The 14,954-nt window shown below is 35.9% G+C and overlaps 1 protein-coding gene and 1 pseudogene across 1 annotated transcript; both read left to right on the forward strand.

Annotated features, from left to right (window-relative positions):
* Positions 1–2,767: 2,767 nt before the first annotated feature.
* On the forward strand, positions 2,768–4,488 carry LOC108986911 (tyrosine decarboxylase 1-like). Its single transcript, XM_018959714.2, has one exon. It carries the CDS (start codon positions 2,768–2,770, stop codon positions 4,424–4,426), a length of 1,659 nt encoding a protein of 552 aa, XP_018815259.1. The 3' UTR covers positions 4,427–4,488.
* Positions 4,489–6,536: 2,048 nt separating this feature from the next.
* LOC108986899 lies at positions 6,537–14,759 on the forward strand (annotated as a pseudogene).
* Positions 14,760–14,954: the final 195 nt, after the last annotated feature.

The raw sequence follows: 14,954 nt of genomic DNA on the forward strand, positions 1-14,954 counted from the left end.
CACAACCTTATTTTTTAAGCGGATAGAATAAAGAGATTAAAAGCAATTATCAACCAATGAGTAATGATATATGTAGGATTAGTTCTTTTTACGACTTGTTAATTATATAATTATGTTTTAAAAGTAGGGTATGAGTAATGATATATATAATTTTTTTATATAACCATATTTTAAATTGATGATATTTATATAAAACAAAATTATTTTTATAAGTTATTTTATTAAAATTATATTCGTTAAAACAAACTTATGTAAAAAGTTATAAAAATAATTGTATACGAGGATATTTATATAAAATGATATTATTTTTATAAATATTTTATAAAATATCTCTTATTTAAAATATAATTATATAAAAATTTACAAAAATATTCGTATATCTGTCAATTTAATGGATTTATCATACAAACTCAGAGAGAACGACGCGGTAGACAGAAGGCGTTAGCTTAGAGACAACACAGTATATGGCCCACACGTGTGGACAGAACATTGACACAAGCAATAAACCCGTGACGTTACGCCTCGAGTGATCAGACATATGTTACGCGTGCTAGTTTTGAGTTTATTGGTTGGATAATATTAAAGTGCAGTATGAATAGTAAATTATGAGAAAAATTAAATAAAATATTATTTTTTAATATTATTATTATTTTGAGATTTAAAAAAGTTGATGATAGTGTAAAAAAGTGCACAACAAACCAATGAGATGAATCAAACGTTGATGCAGTGATTTTCGCGTTCATCAATTAAATAAATAATAAATAAGTAAATAAAAATAAGTAAAAGAGACACAAAAATTTATATAGTTCGGCGGGTTGTTTGGGGGCAAAATCTATTATATCAGGTGATGATTTTATAATGTCTCATGACTTCACATATCGTTCAATACAATAAAAGAATTTAGTTTCAGGAGAGTCCCTCTAGAGAATTGGAGAGAGCCTGGAGAGAGGTAGTCCAATTTGTTGGGGAGTTGCTCCTTATATAGAGGTTATTTCCTTAGAGTAATAGAGTCCAACTTGAATTGTGATACCTTGAACCAACTTCTTTGTCTTATTTCTTTCCTACTTTATCTCTTCCCTTAGTGATAGGTTTTCAAAGGATTTGAGCCTATCAATTTAGTCTCGTTTCCAAAGGGTTTGACCTAATCAATTTAATCTCTAACAGTTGAATTGTTTATTATATTTTGTATAAAAATTAAAAAAAAATTATAATGATTAAATGATCGATCTTGATCTAGCTGGATCAAGCTGTCCAAGTTTGTCTCTTCCATTATAATGATTATGATGATTATATCTCTTCCATTAATTGATCTAGATTGTCCAAGTTTATAGTTTTAATTACCTTTTCTTTAGGATTATATCATATTCCTAATTATATGATCTTGATATATACGGTTAGCACACTAAGGGATCGTTTGGATATAGAAATAATCTCATTTTATCTAATCTTATCTCATTATTATAATTTTTCTAAATTTTGACACAAAATATAATAAATAATTTAAGTACTTTTTTAAATTCTAAAATAACAATAATATTAAAAAATAATATTCTAAAAATATTTTACAGTTTTTTCTACCAAAACCTCATCCATTTTGATCTACCTCTTTCAAACCAAACACCATTGATTTATTTATTTAGTACTAATCAACTAAACGAAACAAAACTCATAGTAACTAATTAACTAGTTTATTAGTATATAACAAGGTGGGTTGAAAGTAAAAGTTGCAACGAACCAACAGGAATCCAGATAGAGATCCGTGAAAAGAAGATCGATCAGGGCATGCAAGAAAATAAATTAAAAAATAAAAGATTTTTCATGGACGGAAAAGAGATCAGTTACAGAAGCCCCAAATAGGAAAAAGCAAATGGGGCGCTTTTCGAAGACGAGAGGGAGATCTTTAGGTGCGAATTGCGAAAGCTCAGCTAGCTTGATGAATTCATGTTGTTGCTTGCTGATCTTCTTCTTCCACCTTGCACCTGCATGCATGCGAATAATTAATTGACAGAACCCTCTTGCTTAATGCGAATATTAGTGTTGATCACCAGCACGTGATGATCAGTACTCATGATTTCAGATTTTTTTGATTATCGAATAATACTGCAAAAAAACAAGTTTCGCATAAAAACAAGTGAGTCTCAGTAAGAATGAAGAAGTTTTTTTTTTATACTTTTTATAATACAAAGACTGCAAAATACAAATCATGAGAAACCCATAATTAGTAGATGTTCTCTCATCAGGTTATGCATTCTTCCATTTGTCATAATCTCTCTCTCTCTCTCTTGCTCACACACAGACACACACACACACGCGCGCGATATATATATATATATATATTTATATAGGCTAGCTATATATAGCAAGTGCAGTTAAATATGGTATATATATACCTGCAGTATACCATCTTCTAGCCAGGAGGTAGGGCAAGTGTTTTTAATTTGACGATAACGGTAGGTGTCTTAATTTGTAGGGCCGAAAAATAGATGAAGAAGAAGGGAAGATTATTTCACGTTATCATGATGGGATCTCATCCAGAAGATTTCCAAGCATATCTTTCACGTGGAAGAACGTATAATGGACAGACCGTTTCCTATCGAACTTTATATAAACTCTTCATGCATGCCCATCGTCTATATCAGAAACTAGCAAAGACTTCCAATATTAAGCTTGTTTTGTCGTTTTTTTTTTCTGCCACTTTCTCCTTAATTACTCAGTTTGAGACCTACAAAGCCAAAAACCAGAACTTTTTTCCCTCCACGTACCAAAGATGGATGCCCTCAATTTCAACCATGAACTCATGAAACACTCGTCTTTCTATAACACAAATAATCCACTAGACCCTGAGGAGTTCAGGCGTCAAGGCCACATGATCATAGACTTTCTAGCTGATTATTACTTGAATATCGAGAAATATCCTGTCCTTAGCCAAGTCGAACCAGGTTATCTCCGAAAACGCTTGCCAGAATCTACCCCATATAATCCTGAATCCATTGAAACCATTCTCCAAGACGTGCAGGACCATATACTTCCTGGTGTAACTCATTGGCAAAGCCCTAGCTATTTTGCTTACTTCCCATCCAGCGGAAGCATAGCAGGGTTTCTTGGCGAGGTGCTTTCCACTGGATTCAATGTGGTTGGCTTCAACTGGATTTCGTCACCAGCTGCGACTGAGCTAGAGTCAATAGTCATGGATTGGCTCGGAGAGATGCTTCAGCTGCCCAAGTCTTTCCTTTTCTCGGGCAATGGTGGGGGCGTGCTGCAAGGGACTACTTGTGAGGCCATTTTGTGCACACTCGTCGCTGCTAGGGATCAAATGTTGCGCCGCATTGGGAGTCAGAATATGGGAAAGTTGGTGGTCTATGGATCTGACCAAACCCATTGTTCACTTCAAAAGGCGGCACGGATAGCCGGAATCAACCCAAGAAATTTCAGAGCCGTCAAAACCACCAAGCGCACGACATTTTCGTTGTCCCCGGACTCCCTACGATCAGCCATTTGCAAAGATATTGATGCAGGCCTAATCCCTTTATTCTTGTGTGCTACTGTGGGGACAACTTCGACAACTGCAATTGATCCACTAGGGTCGTTATGCGATGTTGCCAAAGATTATGGCTTGTGGGTCCATGTCGACGCTGCTTATGCTGGAAGCGTCTGCATTTGTCCTGAGTTCCGACATGTCATTGATGGTGTTGAGGGTGCAAACTCTTTTAGCCTCAATGCACATAAATGGTTCCTAACCACTTTAGATTGCTGCTGCCTTTGGGTCAAGGACCCGAGCGCCTTGATAAAATCACTCTCAACAAATCCTGAGTACTTGAAGAATAAGGCAACCGATTCAAGGCAAGTAGTGGACTACAAAGACTGGCAGCTTACCCTAAGCCGAAGATTCCGATCTTTGAAATTATGGTTCGTGCTTCGAAGCTATGGCGTGGCTAAGCTTAGGGACTTTCTGAGAAGTCATGTTAACATGGCCAAGCTTTTTGAACGGTTTGTCACATCGGACAAGAGGTTTGAAATTGTTGTCCCCAGAAGCTTTGCTGTGGTTTGCTTTAGGCTTTTGTCCCCAGGAATGGGTAAGGGCGCATCATACGCAAATGGTACTTCTACAAATGGTCATACAAATGGCCACGTAAACGGTCATGCAAATGGGCACTTTAACGGTCATACAAATGGAAAGGGTGATGATCATGATCATGATCATGATGATCATAACTACATGAAAGAAGCAACTACAAATGAGGTCAACCGGAAGTTATTGGAGTCCATTAACAAGTCAGGCCGTGTTTTTATGACTCATTCCATGGTTGGCGGTGTGTTCGTGATAAGGTTTGCAGTTGGAGCAACTCTAGTGGAAGAAAAGCACGTTATCACGGCCTGGAAAGTGGTGCAGGAGCACGCAAATGCCATACTTAGCGAAAACTACTAAAAAGTATGTTTTTGTCGCATGCATGGATTAATTTGGGAGATCAGCCGCGTGATATTGGTTGAAGCGAGAGATTAAGCAAATCTATATATGGAGTTAAAAATAAATCAGCTGGAGTTTGCAGCTGCCGATTATATTTCTATATATATATATATATATATATTATTTTCCATTTTGTGTTGGTGTTATTAATCAAGTACCTTTGGGTCTTAATTGGTAATTAACCCCACTAGTTCTTCAGATTGTATTGATTTTTACTTGGCTATTTTAAATATATAGGTGGAGTTTGTTTGTTAATTTGAATGTCGCTTTCAACGCCTTAATTTTGGTGAGCTTTGATCAGCTTCACCCCCATTGTATTTGCAAGCTTGCAGAGCCGAGCAGAAACAATTGATTATTTGTAATAAAAATTACTATTTATGTTAAGAATGAATTCATTTCGATGAGAAATTGTCAATTTTCTTAGCAGATCGTTTCTTGTACAACACAAACAACTCCGCATGCATAGTTTGGGTTGTAAATCATGAATAACTAGCTAGCTAGTGCGTCAGAAAAGTAACTTGTACTAGCAAAACGGGGAATTAACATTACTGATCAGTTAAAAAGCTGAAGCAAACCATGAGTGAAAATCATGAGAAATAGAAAACTTGTGGCAAGACGTGCATGATGTCTATGTAAGGCGACAGAGATGGTGCTGCCGGGTTTTAGAATTGGGGCGAGAAAATCAGTAAAAAGGGCAAAAATACCACAGATATGGGCGGTCCCATCACCTGGGAGGGAGGAGCTGGAGATTCAAAACTTGATGGAGGGTAGAAAATTTGGAGATCCACCGGAAATGAGAGAGATCTAGCTAGGACATGATGGGAATACCGGCCACCAGAAATGAGAAAGAAGGCCTGGACGGGAGAAAGAGTGCCCGAGTTTGAAATTCAGGCCTAATGATCCCGTGCGTATCTGCCCTAGATGTGCCATCTCTGTGAACAACGTACGTATCTCTAGCTATATATAATATGATTATCATTAATTATGAAGTCTTTTTCAGTGGACATGCATTGTGCACTTCCGAAATTTTACTTGTTTTGATTTGAGAAAACGTGAATGTAGAACTATTTGGAGTTTATCCGATGATTAATGAATGATAGATGATGTACGAGTTTGGTCCACTTTTTTAAAAAAATAGTAGATCCGTCGTCATATGTATTTTAAATTTAATCATTTTTTTTAAATATAAACATTTTAAAACTACAAATGTTATTTATTTATTTATTTTATATTAAAATTAAAGAAAGTAAACAATAAGCGCAAATTGAAAGCGAAGGTGCCTGTGCTGACAGCCTGACATGCAAAACCCTAACAAAAATGCTGAATGCAACCGACGGGGGAATCGCAGCGTAACCGTATCCTACGTGGCTTAATGAAACGGTTCGTTTCATTCGGGATATGCATCCCACAAAAACCCTTCGCCCGTTCCCCTTGTGATCTCCCTCGAAACTTTTCCCCTTCTCCTTCTCCCTTCCACTTCGCCGTTTCTTCTCCTATGATATTCTTCATCTCCATCTTTGCAAAATCCTCTGAGTTTCAATTGGATCGGGCATGTTGAGACATGAATCCGAACTGGTGGGCTTTTATACCGAGAGGCTCTGCAACATGGTAGGGTTTTAGCAATTAAACATTACCTCTTGGAAGATTTCTTGCGAGGTGCCAACTGAGAATAAATTGGCAATGGACGCTGAAAGCGGTTGGAAATTGACATCGCCATCGTAGCCTGGATGGGTTGAAACTGAATAATGCTTCGATAGAGAGGCGGCCACTAGCAGCAGGTTTGCAGTGCCGGAAGTGACAACTTGCTTTAACAGGGAAGCCTTCCTTCTAGAAGCTGGACGACACGCCTTATAGACCCGCGAGCATGTTTTACACGCTATTTTTTTGAACCGGGTTTGAGGGTGTATGCTATACCATGTGAACTGTGGCTTCCTAACCGGGTCTGAGAGGAAGAAGAAGATAAACAAGAAGAAATGAAGCTAAGCAAAATTTGGTGGGAGAGGTAGGCAAAGAAGGACTCTCAGGCTCCAAATAAAGACGGACTGGGATCAAATTACAAACAAGAAACAGGATGGGTTTTAAGAAGAGATTCGAAACACAGAAGAAGGGTAACTGTTTAGTAGGCCACTCGGAAGTCAAGTCATTGCAGGTTTGAACTGGATATGCTGTGAACAAAATAACCTCACTTCACCTTTCTTTGGTTCTTTTTGTACGAGGGAGAGCTACAGGTCTGAGTCCACAAAAATCATTCCTATATTCAGATTCCTCACTTTCTGGTTCGCATTCCAAGGTTTTCAATCTCACTTCACCTTTCTTTGGTTCTTTCAGTATGAGGGAGAGCTCGGTGGTGAACTTGGTGTTGACGGTGCTGCACATTTTGTTCATAGCGTTCATGGTACTGGTGGGATTCTGGCAAGGAGACTGGAGGAACTTCATTGAACCTGGCGACCTAGAACACCACCCATCTGGGTTCTTTCCTTTCGGGGGGCTTCGGGCATTTTCGAAGGGGCAGCTATGGTCTATCTCAGGTCATAGTTATATAGGATACGACGACAAAGACGAAGATGCCTTCCACGAAATTTCTCTCATTTGTTTTTTAATGTTTTAGTCGATTTCTTCCCCTTTTTTTTTTTAAATTTTTTTCTGGCTGAGTGGCACATCCGATTCCCCGGCAGTTTCCCACCCCGATTGTCTGTAGCAGAATTGAAACCCTAAACTTCAAAGGCTACGTACTTTAATTTGCGCCGACATTACCACCTTGCACGAGGTACCAGTCCGTCCTCGTTGGCATAATTGTTTTTTTTTTATACTAATGCTAGTTAAAGTAATTTTGTAAAAAAAATAGTTTTTATTAATAAAGAATAATTTGTTTATATTTTTTTTAGATGAGGTTTACTTTTTGTTAAAGTTTGTATTATATTTTAAAATAAAATATTTGCATAAACTGATATTATTTAATAATTTATTTTTATAAAAATATTCTACATTTAAAATATAATAATATAAATAATAATTACAGATTATATTTTTTATCATTCTTTTTAATAAAATCTTAAAATGAAAAAAGAAGAGTGAAAATTAATATAAATTATAATCCCGTATGAGAATGAAAAAAATATAATTAAGTATGGATTATGATACACTTACAACTCTTTTAAAATTATTTTATTACTCATTTTAAATCAACTATTATAATTATGCCACTTCATTTAATTTTTTTTAATTATACAAAAATACCTCTCATTTTAAATAAAATTATAAAATAATTATAGACTAGTAGTAAATTTACGTAACGTGACTTTACGGCTTGGGTTTTTCGTCATTTGGTCATGGCTCATTGTTGAAGTTGTATTTTTTCTCCCAGCTGATCTCTACTCTCCGCAGTTGTGATCTGGCTACCCCATTGTTTGGTACGTATTTAACTTTATATTTACAAGAATATGATATTCTAATATCCGCCTATTACTTAAAAACGTCTATATATGTACTGTTTATAATTGTTCATCAACAGTAATGAACAGTAAAGAGGGTTTTTTTTCCCTTCTTCTTCGCATATTTTTTTTCCGCATATCTTATTACTGTTCATAACAGTAATGAACAGTAAAAATGTTTTTATTATTTTTTTTAACAGTAATGAACAGTAAAGAATTTTTTTTTCCTTCTTCCCATGTTTTTTTTCCGCATATCCTATTACTGTTAATCAACAGTAAAAATATTTTTATTTTTTTTCTCACATATTTGTTTAGTTTTTTTGTTTTGGTTTGTCCGTGTGAAAGCCAATGTACGACGTAATACTACAATCGTACTAGGGGAATGAGAGAGAAGGAAAAAGGAAAAGTGGAGAAAAATATTGGTTTATAGGTTTTAAATTACAACTCTTTATCTTTAATCTTCAGATTTAATCTAACGATAAAATTTTAAATATTGATTTAAACTAACATAAAATAGATAATTAAAATATAAATATTCTATCATTAAAATACTGAACATTAAATAAAAGATAAAGTTTTACTGAACATTTTTAAGAGAATAATATTATATCATATACTAAAAATCAATTTTAATTTATAAAATAATAATTTTTCATCATTAAATAAATGATAAAAATTTACTGTACATTTTTAAGAAAAAAAACTATCTAATTAATTTGAATTTTTAATATAATTTAAATTTCATAATAAATTATGAACATAAATAAATAATAATTTTATTCTTATACATTAGATTATTTTTATATTCGAAGTTACATTTTATTTTTTTCTTCAATTTGGCAGATGTGGCACCGCTAGTATATATATATATAGTTATAGAGAGGACTAAATTCCTAATATTTCTATGTTGCTTGAATCATTATTAATATAAATATGTCATTGTTATATGCATATATAAACTATATAAATATATTTACAAAAACTAAAAGATTATTTGTCAAAATTTATAAATAAAGAAATAAGATTTAATATTATAAATAGAAAAATTCTATTTATATATTATTCTTTTAACATGTTTTATGTGGTATCAAATAATTGGTCAAGAAATTAATTAAGCATAACAAATAATATTTCTCAATCATTTAATGCTATATCATGAGATGATAGGAATATTGTGGTAAAAGCCTATATATTGTGATGAGTAATATTACTCAAATAAATAAACTATGTTATCAAGATAAAGTAGAGCATGCGCAAGCTTGAATAATAAAGAGTTGCTAGTGAACATGAAAATGTAACTCGAAGAAAAGATCGAGTTTGAAACACATTCAAATAAAATTTAAACAAATAAGACTTGTCTCGTTTGGTTACATAGATGAGATAAGACGAAATGAGATAAAAGTTGAAAATTAAATAAAATATTTTTATAATATAATTTTTTAATATAATTTTTATTTTGAAATTTAGAAAAATTAATTTGTTTATTATATTTTGTGTGAAAATTTGAAAAAATTGTAATGATTATATAAAATGAGATGAGATGATTTGATTTGTATAACCAAACTAGGCCTAATCATCCCCTACTCACTCGAATTCGACTCGTTTACACGTTACATTCCTACCTTTTCTAGCTTTCCCAAATCAACTTCATGCGCAGTCTCGTCTATATGCGTCTCTATTCCTCTTCTGTCTTATCAGTCTTTCCTTGCGCTAGGTTTATCTGACTTAGGACTTTTTCCAAAACTAAGGGCTTCTTGGGCTTTGATTAGATCTGCTGAGCCCATTGGACTTGTTCTAGTTTGCTCCAGCTCGATATCAAAAGTCATTGTTTTTACACACGAATTCCATCGGCGTGAGAACCGGAGCAGCCACTCCCATTTATACCCTCTCGTTTGAATCCTGTCTAAACCCCCTAAGGCCTTGTTTGTTTTCTAAAAAAATCTCATCTCATCTCATCTCATCTCACTTCATCATTATAACTTTTACAAATTCCCACACAAAATAAAATAAATAATTTAACTTTTTCAAATCCCAAAACAACAATAATATTAAAAAATATATTCTAACAATATTTTATTCAACTTTTTAACTTTAATCTCAACTCATCTCATCTCATCTCTGAAAACTAACGAGCCCTTGTTGTCAAATTCTGTCTTCAAGTAGGTAAAATGGCTTACCGAAGTCTATAACTAAGAACACCTGAAACTTGAAAAGCTACCATTTTTCATGCAAACATAATCTGATGCACTCAGGGCATGCCTATTGCCTGCATTGGTCCGCTTGCACTCTTTAGAACCAACCTTACCTCACAACCCAAGCAACAACTTCTCAAAGCCGAGACCAACTTGCCCAGAAAATCCTGTGCCACACCTTCTCAAGAAATGCATTAATCTCTTGCAGTTATGTACCTCCTCCATATTCAGACTCAAGCAAATCCATGCCTTCTCGATCAGACATGGCGTCCCACCATCCAACCCAGACATGGGCAAGCACCTCATATTCCCCATTGTGTCCGGCCCTCTCATCTCCCATGTCTTATGCCCAGCATAGCATATATTTTCGAAACTCGAGGGTCCCAACATTTTCACACGGAATACCATGATTAAAGGCTATGCTGAGAGTGCGAACCCAAGACCAGCGGTTGAACTGTACTATCAGATGCATATGTCCTCCATGGGACCTGACACACACACATACCCTTTTCTTCTGAAGGCTGTAGCTAAGTTGACTAATGTTAGAGAGGGAGAAAAGATACATTCCATTACTATAAAAAATGGGTTTGAGTCATTGGTTTTTGTTCAGAACTCATTGGTTCGGATGTGCGGTTCTTGTGGGCATGCCGAGTGTGCACACAGGATGTTTGAGTTAACGCCTGAAAAAGATCTTGTGGCTTGGAATTCTGTCATTAATGTGTATGCTCTTGATGGAATGCCCAATGAGGCTCTGACCCTTTTCAGGGATATCGGTTTGGAGGGTGTTCAGCCAGATGGATTCACTATGGTAAGTTTATTAATGTCTGCTTGTGCTGAGCTTGGAGCTTTGGCATTGGGGAGGAGGGCCCACTTGTATATGTTTAAAGTTGGTTTGAGTGCCAACTTGCATGCTAATAATTCCCTCTTGGACCTCTATGCAAAGTGTGGGAGTATTAGAGATGCGCAAAAAATATTTGATGAGATGAAGGAAAGGAATGTGGTTTCTTGGACTTCTGTGATAGTTGGGTTGGCTGTTAATGGGTTTGGTAAGGAAGCACTAGAACTTTACAAGGATTTGGAAAGAGAGGGGTTTGTGCCAACTGCGGTAAATTTTGTTGGGGCCCTTTATGCTTGTAGTCATTGTGGAATGGTGGATGTAAAACCCGGCTCTTTGCTTCACTCACGTACGTGAATAACGTCTCTCATTTCCGTCACACAAATAACACCATCTTTCCTTTTTCTTCATGCACGTTTTCCTTCCCTTTGTTTTAAGTGTTCTGTTTTCTATTTATAGCCAATATATAGATTAAGTTTTTCCTCAACCCTAATTGCTTTTCCTTTGTTCTCTTCACGCCGCAGCCTCCCAAGCCGTTCGGTCATCACCTCCATAGACACACGAAATACACTCAAGCCGTGCACCACCATCCTCATCGTGTAAACTCTATCTCAGTGCACCACCGAAAAGCAGAGCAATAGCTAGCCAACGAGTCGCCACCTTTCCCTCGGACCTAGCCCACGCGGAACCTCAGCCTTGTAGCCGCCTCCCAACGCTCCCGTAGCCTCTATTAGAAGCCCCAGAATACTCTGTTTTAGTTGCCTAAAACAGAGCAGCATCCAAGCTGCTGCAGTCACACTCCATCAGGAGCTACACCGTGCCGTGCCTCCACAGAAACCGCCGGTGAGGACCTTCCATCACCCCGGTCCACCGCACACTGCCTCATCCCAAGGTGAGCTCACACCACTTCCAGTGGTGGTCCTTGCCTTTCGGTCTCTCCCTCGTTCTCTCACCGTGTGTCCCTCTCTCGTCTCTCTCTCTTGCTCTCGCAGCTAGTGACCAAGCGCCACCCTCGTCCGCCGTAGCCAGCCCCCAGCTCCACGCCGTCGTGCTCCCCCACCTCTCCGTAAGTGCTTCCGCCGCACTGTGTTAAGCTTTCTTTTCTGTGTACATATATATATATGCGGATGTATACGTAAATTATGTTAACTTAATAGTGGGAAATAATATTGTTTTGTTTTCTTTTTATTTTTCTGTCCTCTTATAGTACGTCTCCAGGGTTAGTGTTTAGGGTGTTAGCTTAATTAAGTTTATGTTATGTACTTCGGAATTGAAATCATGAGTATATTGCGTGGGTTGTAAAGTATGTTTTATTTAGGCGTAGACGCGTGGATTTATTTTGTTAAATGGGTATTTTTTTAAAGGGCTAATATTTTATTGGAATGGTTAGTAAGTAGACTGATAAGTAACACTTAAAAAGAATATTTTAAAATATCATTTTAAAAGAATATTTTTGTTTTATTATTATTTAAACAAAAGTATGAGTTTCTACTTATAATGATTTTGTTATAGTTATGTTATTTTGCATTATAAATTATAGTAAGATCTTTATCGTAAATAAGTTAGAATTAAATGTTTAGTCGAAGTTGGATATTGATGAGTTTAGGAAGTGATGTTAGTATTTTAAGAATAATGTGAATTTTGGGTTTGAGGAATTAAAAATGGATTATTTTAGAAGTTGTAGGCTTGAATATCGAAATACGAGATTGATTGGAAGTTTATGGAAATTTTCGTGATTACCTTATAGGTGACGATTAATAATTGTTCGGCATTGTTGAGGAAATTTTTGAAAAGCTAAGAAGTCCAGGTAAGCGGGGTTCCTATGCTAGATTTGCATAAAAAGAAATGAACTGAGGTTGGTTTGTAAAAATGTGCATGTTGTTTTAAAAAGAAAAAGTGAAAAACAACCTCAGTATATGTTTTGCATTCCCTCATGAGATACGTATGAAAGAGAAAAGAAATGTTTTTGACATGAAATGTGTAGACATGAGCAATATTTGACATGTTTATAAAATATGCAAAAGAGCGAATATGTTATCATTGAGATTTTTATGCATGTGATATGAAATGATTTGGATCTGTTTTTGATAGAATGGAAATGAAATGAATATGTTTCGCATGTGTTTTGATATGATAAAACTTTGGCATACTTATCTGTTCTGAATATGGTTCTGAGATGATACTGGTTCACTTGATATGGTTGGTACCACCATGATATGATATGATATGAGTGCACCCACTTTGGAAACAAAGTGGTCTTTTTATGTGTTCTTTCCTGTGTGCACACTCGGGGCTCCGAGATTGAAAAAGGGGAAGTTCACCACATGATACTGCCTGGTTTGGCCACTGGGGATAGCACAACCCTACCACGGGGGTTAAACATGGTATATGATATGATATGATAAGATGAAGATGTTCAGTTATGTTATGCCAAAGCGTTTCTGAATGTGAAATGGATCCTTAAATATGAATTGTTGATTTTGAGTATGAAAAGATTGAAAACTCACTCTAATTTTCTGATAACACGTTTTTCTGAGATCTGCATATAAAAATAAAATGTTTTTGTTTTTGCATACTGAATTTTTCTGAAAAGGCTCATGTTTACATACTAGTATATGTTCTCTGCTTACTGAGTTGCTGATAACTCACCTCTTATCTCCATAATGTGTTTCAGATAATTTTGATGCAACAGCTGAGAATCAGGAATATGAAGTACTTGCAAGTTTTGTGGATCATAGAAGACTAAGTGCCTTAAGGTACAATGACTTTTGGAGAGTCTTTTGGTAGCGTTGATATTTTATGTGACTTTGGTATGTAGAGTAATGAATATTTCTAGTCTTTGTGGAAAGGTTTATATATATCAATGAGACACCACTGATGTACCCTTATGTAAGAACATTGATTTTTGTGTTGAACGAATAGGTTAATATGTTATGGAGACTCTGGTTTATTTTAAAAGTATTATTTGGAAATGATTTTTAGGTGACATGAGTTAACTCTCCGGACCCTCTGGGACGGGGCGTTGCAGTTGATGAGTTTAATTATTTTGAGAGGATGAAAAGGGAATATGGCCTTGTGCCTAGGATAGAACACTACGGCTGCATGGTTGATTTGTTGGGTATGTTAGGCAAGGTGAAAGAAGCATATGAATATATTCAAAACATGCCATTGCAACCCAATGCCGTTATTTGGAGGACATTGTTGGGAGCATGCACGATTGACGGACATTTGGCTCTTGGGGAGGTTACAAGAGCCCAGGGATTATGTACTCCTCTCAAATCTTTATGCAGCAGAGCGTCATTGGTCAGATGTGCAAAAGTTGAGGAGGACAATATTGCTTACAGAAGGGGTGAGGAAAACTCCTGGATATAGCCTTGTTGAGTTAGGAAATAAGGTTTATGAATTTACGATGGGTGATAGATCTCAACCTCAAAGTGAGGATATATACGCAATGCTAGCTGAGATCACAAAGTTGTTGAAATTGGAAGGTTATGTGCCTTACACAGCAAATGTGCTTGCAGACATAGAAGAGGAGGAAAAGGAAAATGCTTTTTCGTATCATAGCGAGAAAATTGCAATAGCTTTTATGCTCATCAATACAGCACCGGGGATCCTAATTAGAGTCGTAAAGAATTTGAGAGCTTGTGCAGATTGCCATTTGGCTATCAAACTCATATCCAAGGTTTTCAAGCGAGAGATTGTTGCGAGGGACTGTAGTCGGTTTCACCATTTCAGAAATGGTTCTTGTTCTTGTCAGGATTATTGGTAACTATTGGTCAATTCATGTGAAAGATCGGGTGAAGCTGGTACAGCAATGTTTGCGGGATGCATGCCAACATTGGAGCAAGTTGGATGATAGTCGATGCCTCCTTGCATGCATGCTGGTGCTCAAACATTTTCTTTTGCAAAGGAAGCTTTCAAAGTTTTGAGAGTTGACTAATCTTATACCAAAATATATTTTCTCCAATTTTTATTGAAATTTTTTTGTCAAAATTTGAAGTAGAAGTACAGCATGCATGCAATGAGGCATA

The sequence above is a fragment of the Juglans regia genome, chromosome 4 (genome assembly GCF_001411555.2).
Source record: "Juglans regia cultivar Chandler chromosome 4, Walnut 2.0, whole genome shotgun sequence".
Classification (NCBI taxonomy): domain Eukaryota; kingdom Viridiplantae; phylum Streptophyta; class Magnoliopsida; order Fagales; family Juglandaceae; genus Juglans; species Juglans regia.

What these genes read in the sequence shown, in the direction of transcription:
- LOC108986911 (XM_018959714.2), top strand. Translation starts at nt 2,768, where the DNA reads ATGGATGCCCTCAATTTCAACCATGAACTCATGAAACACTCGTCTTTC.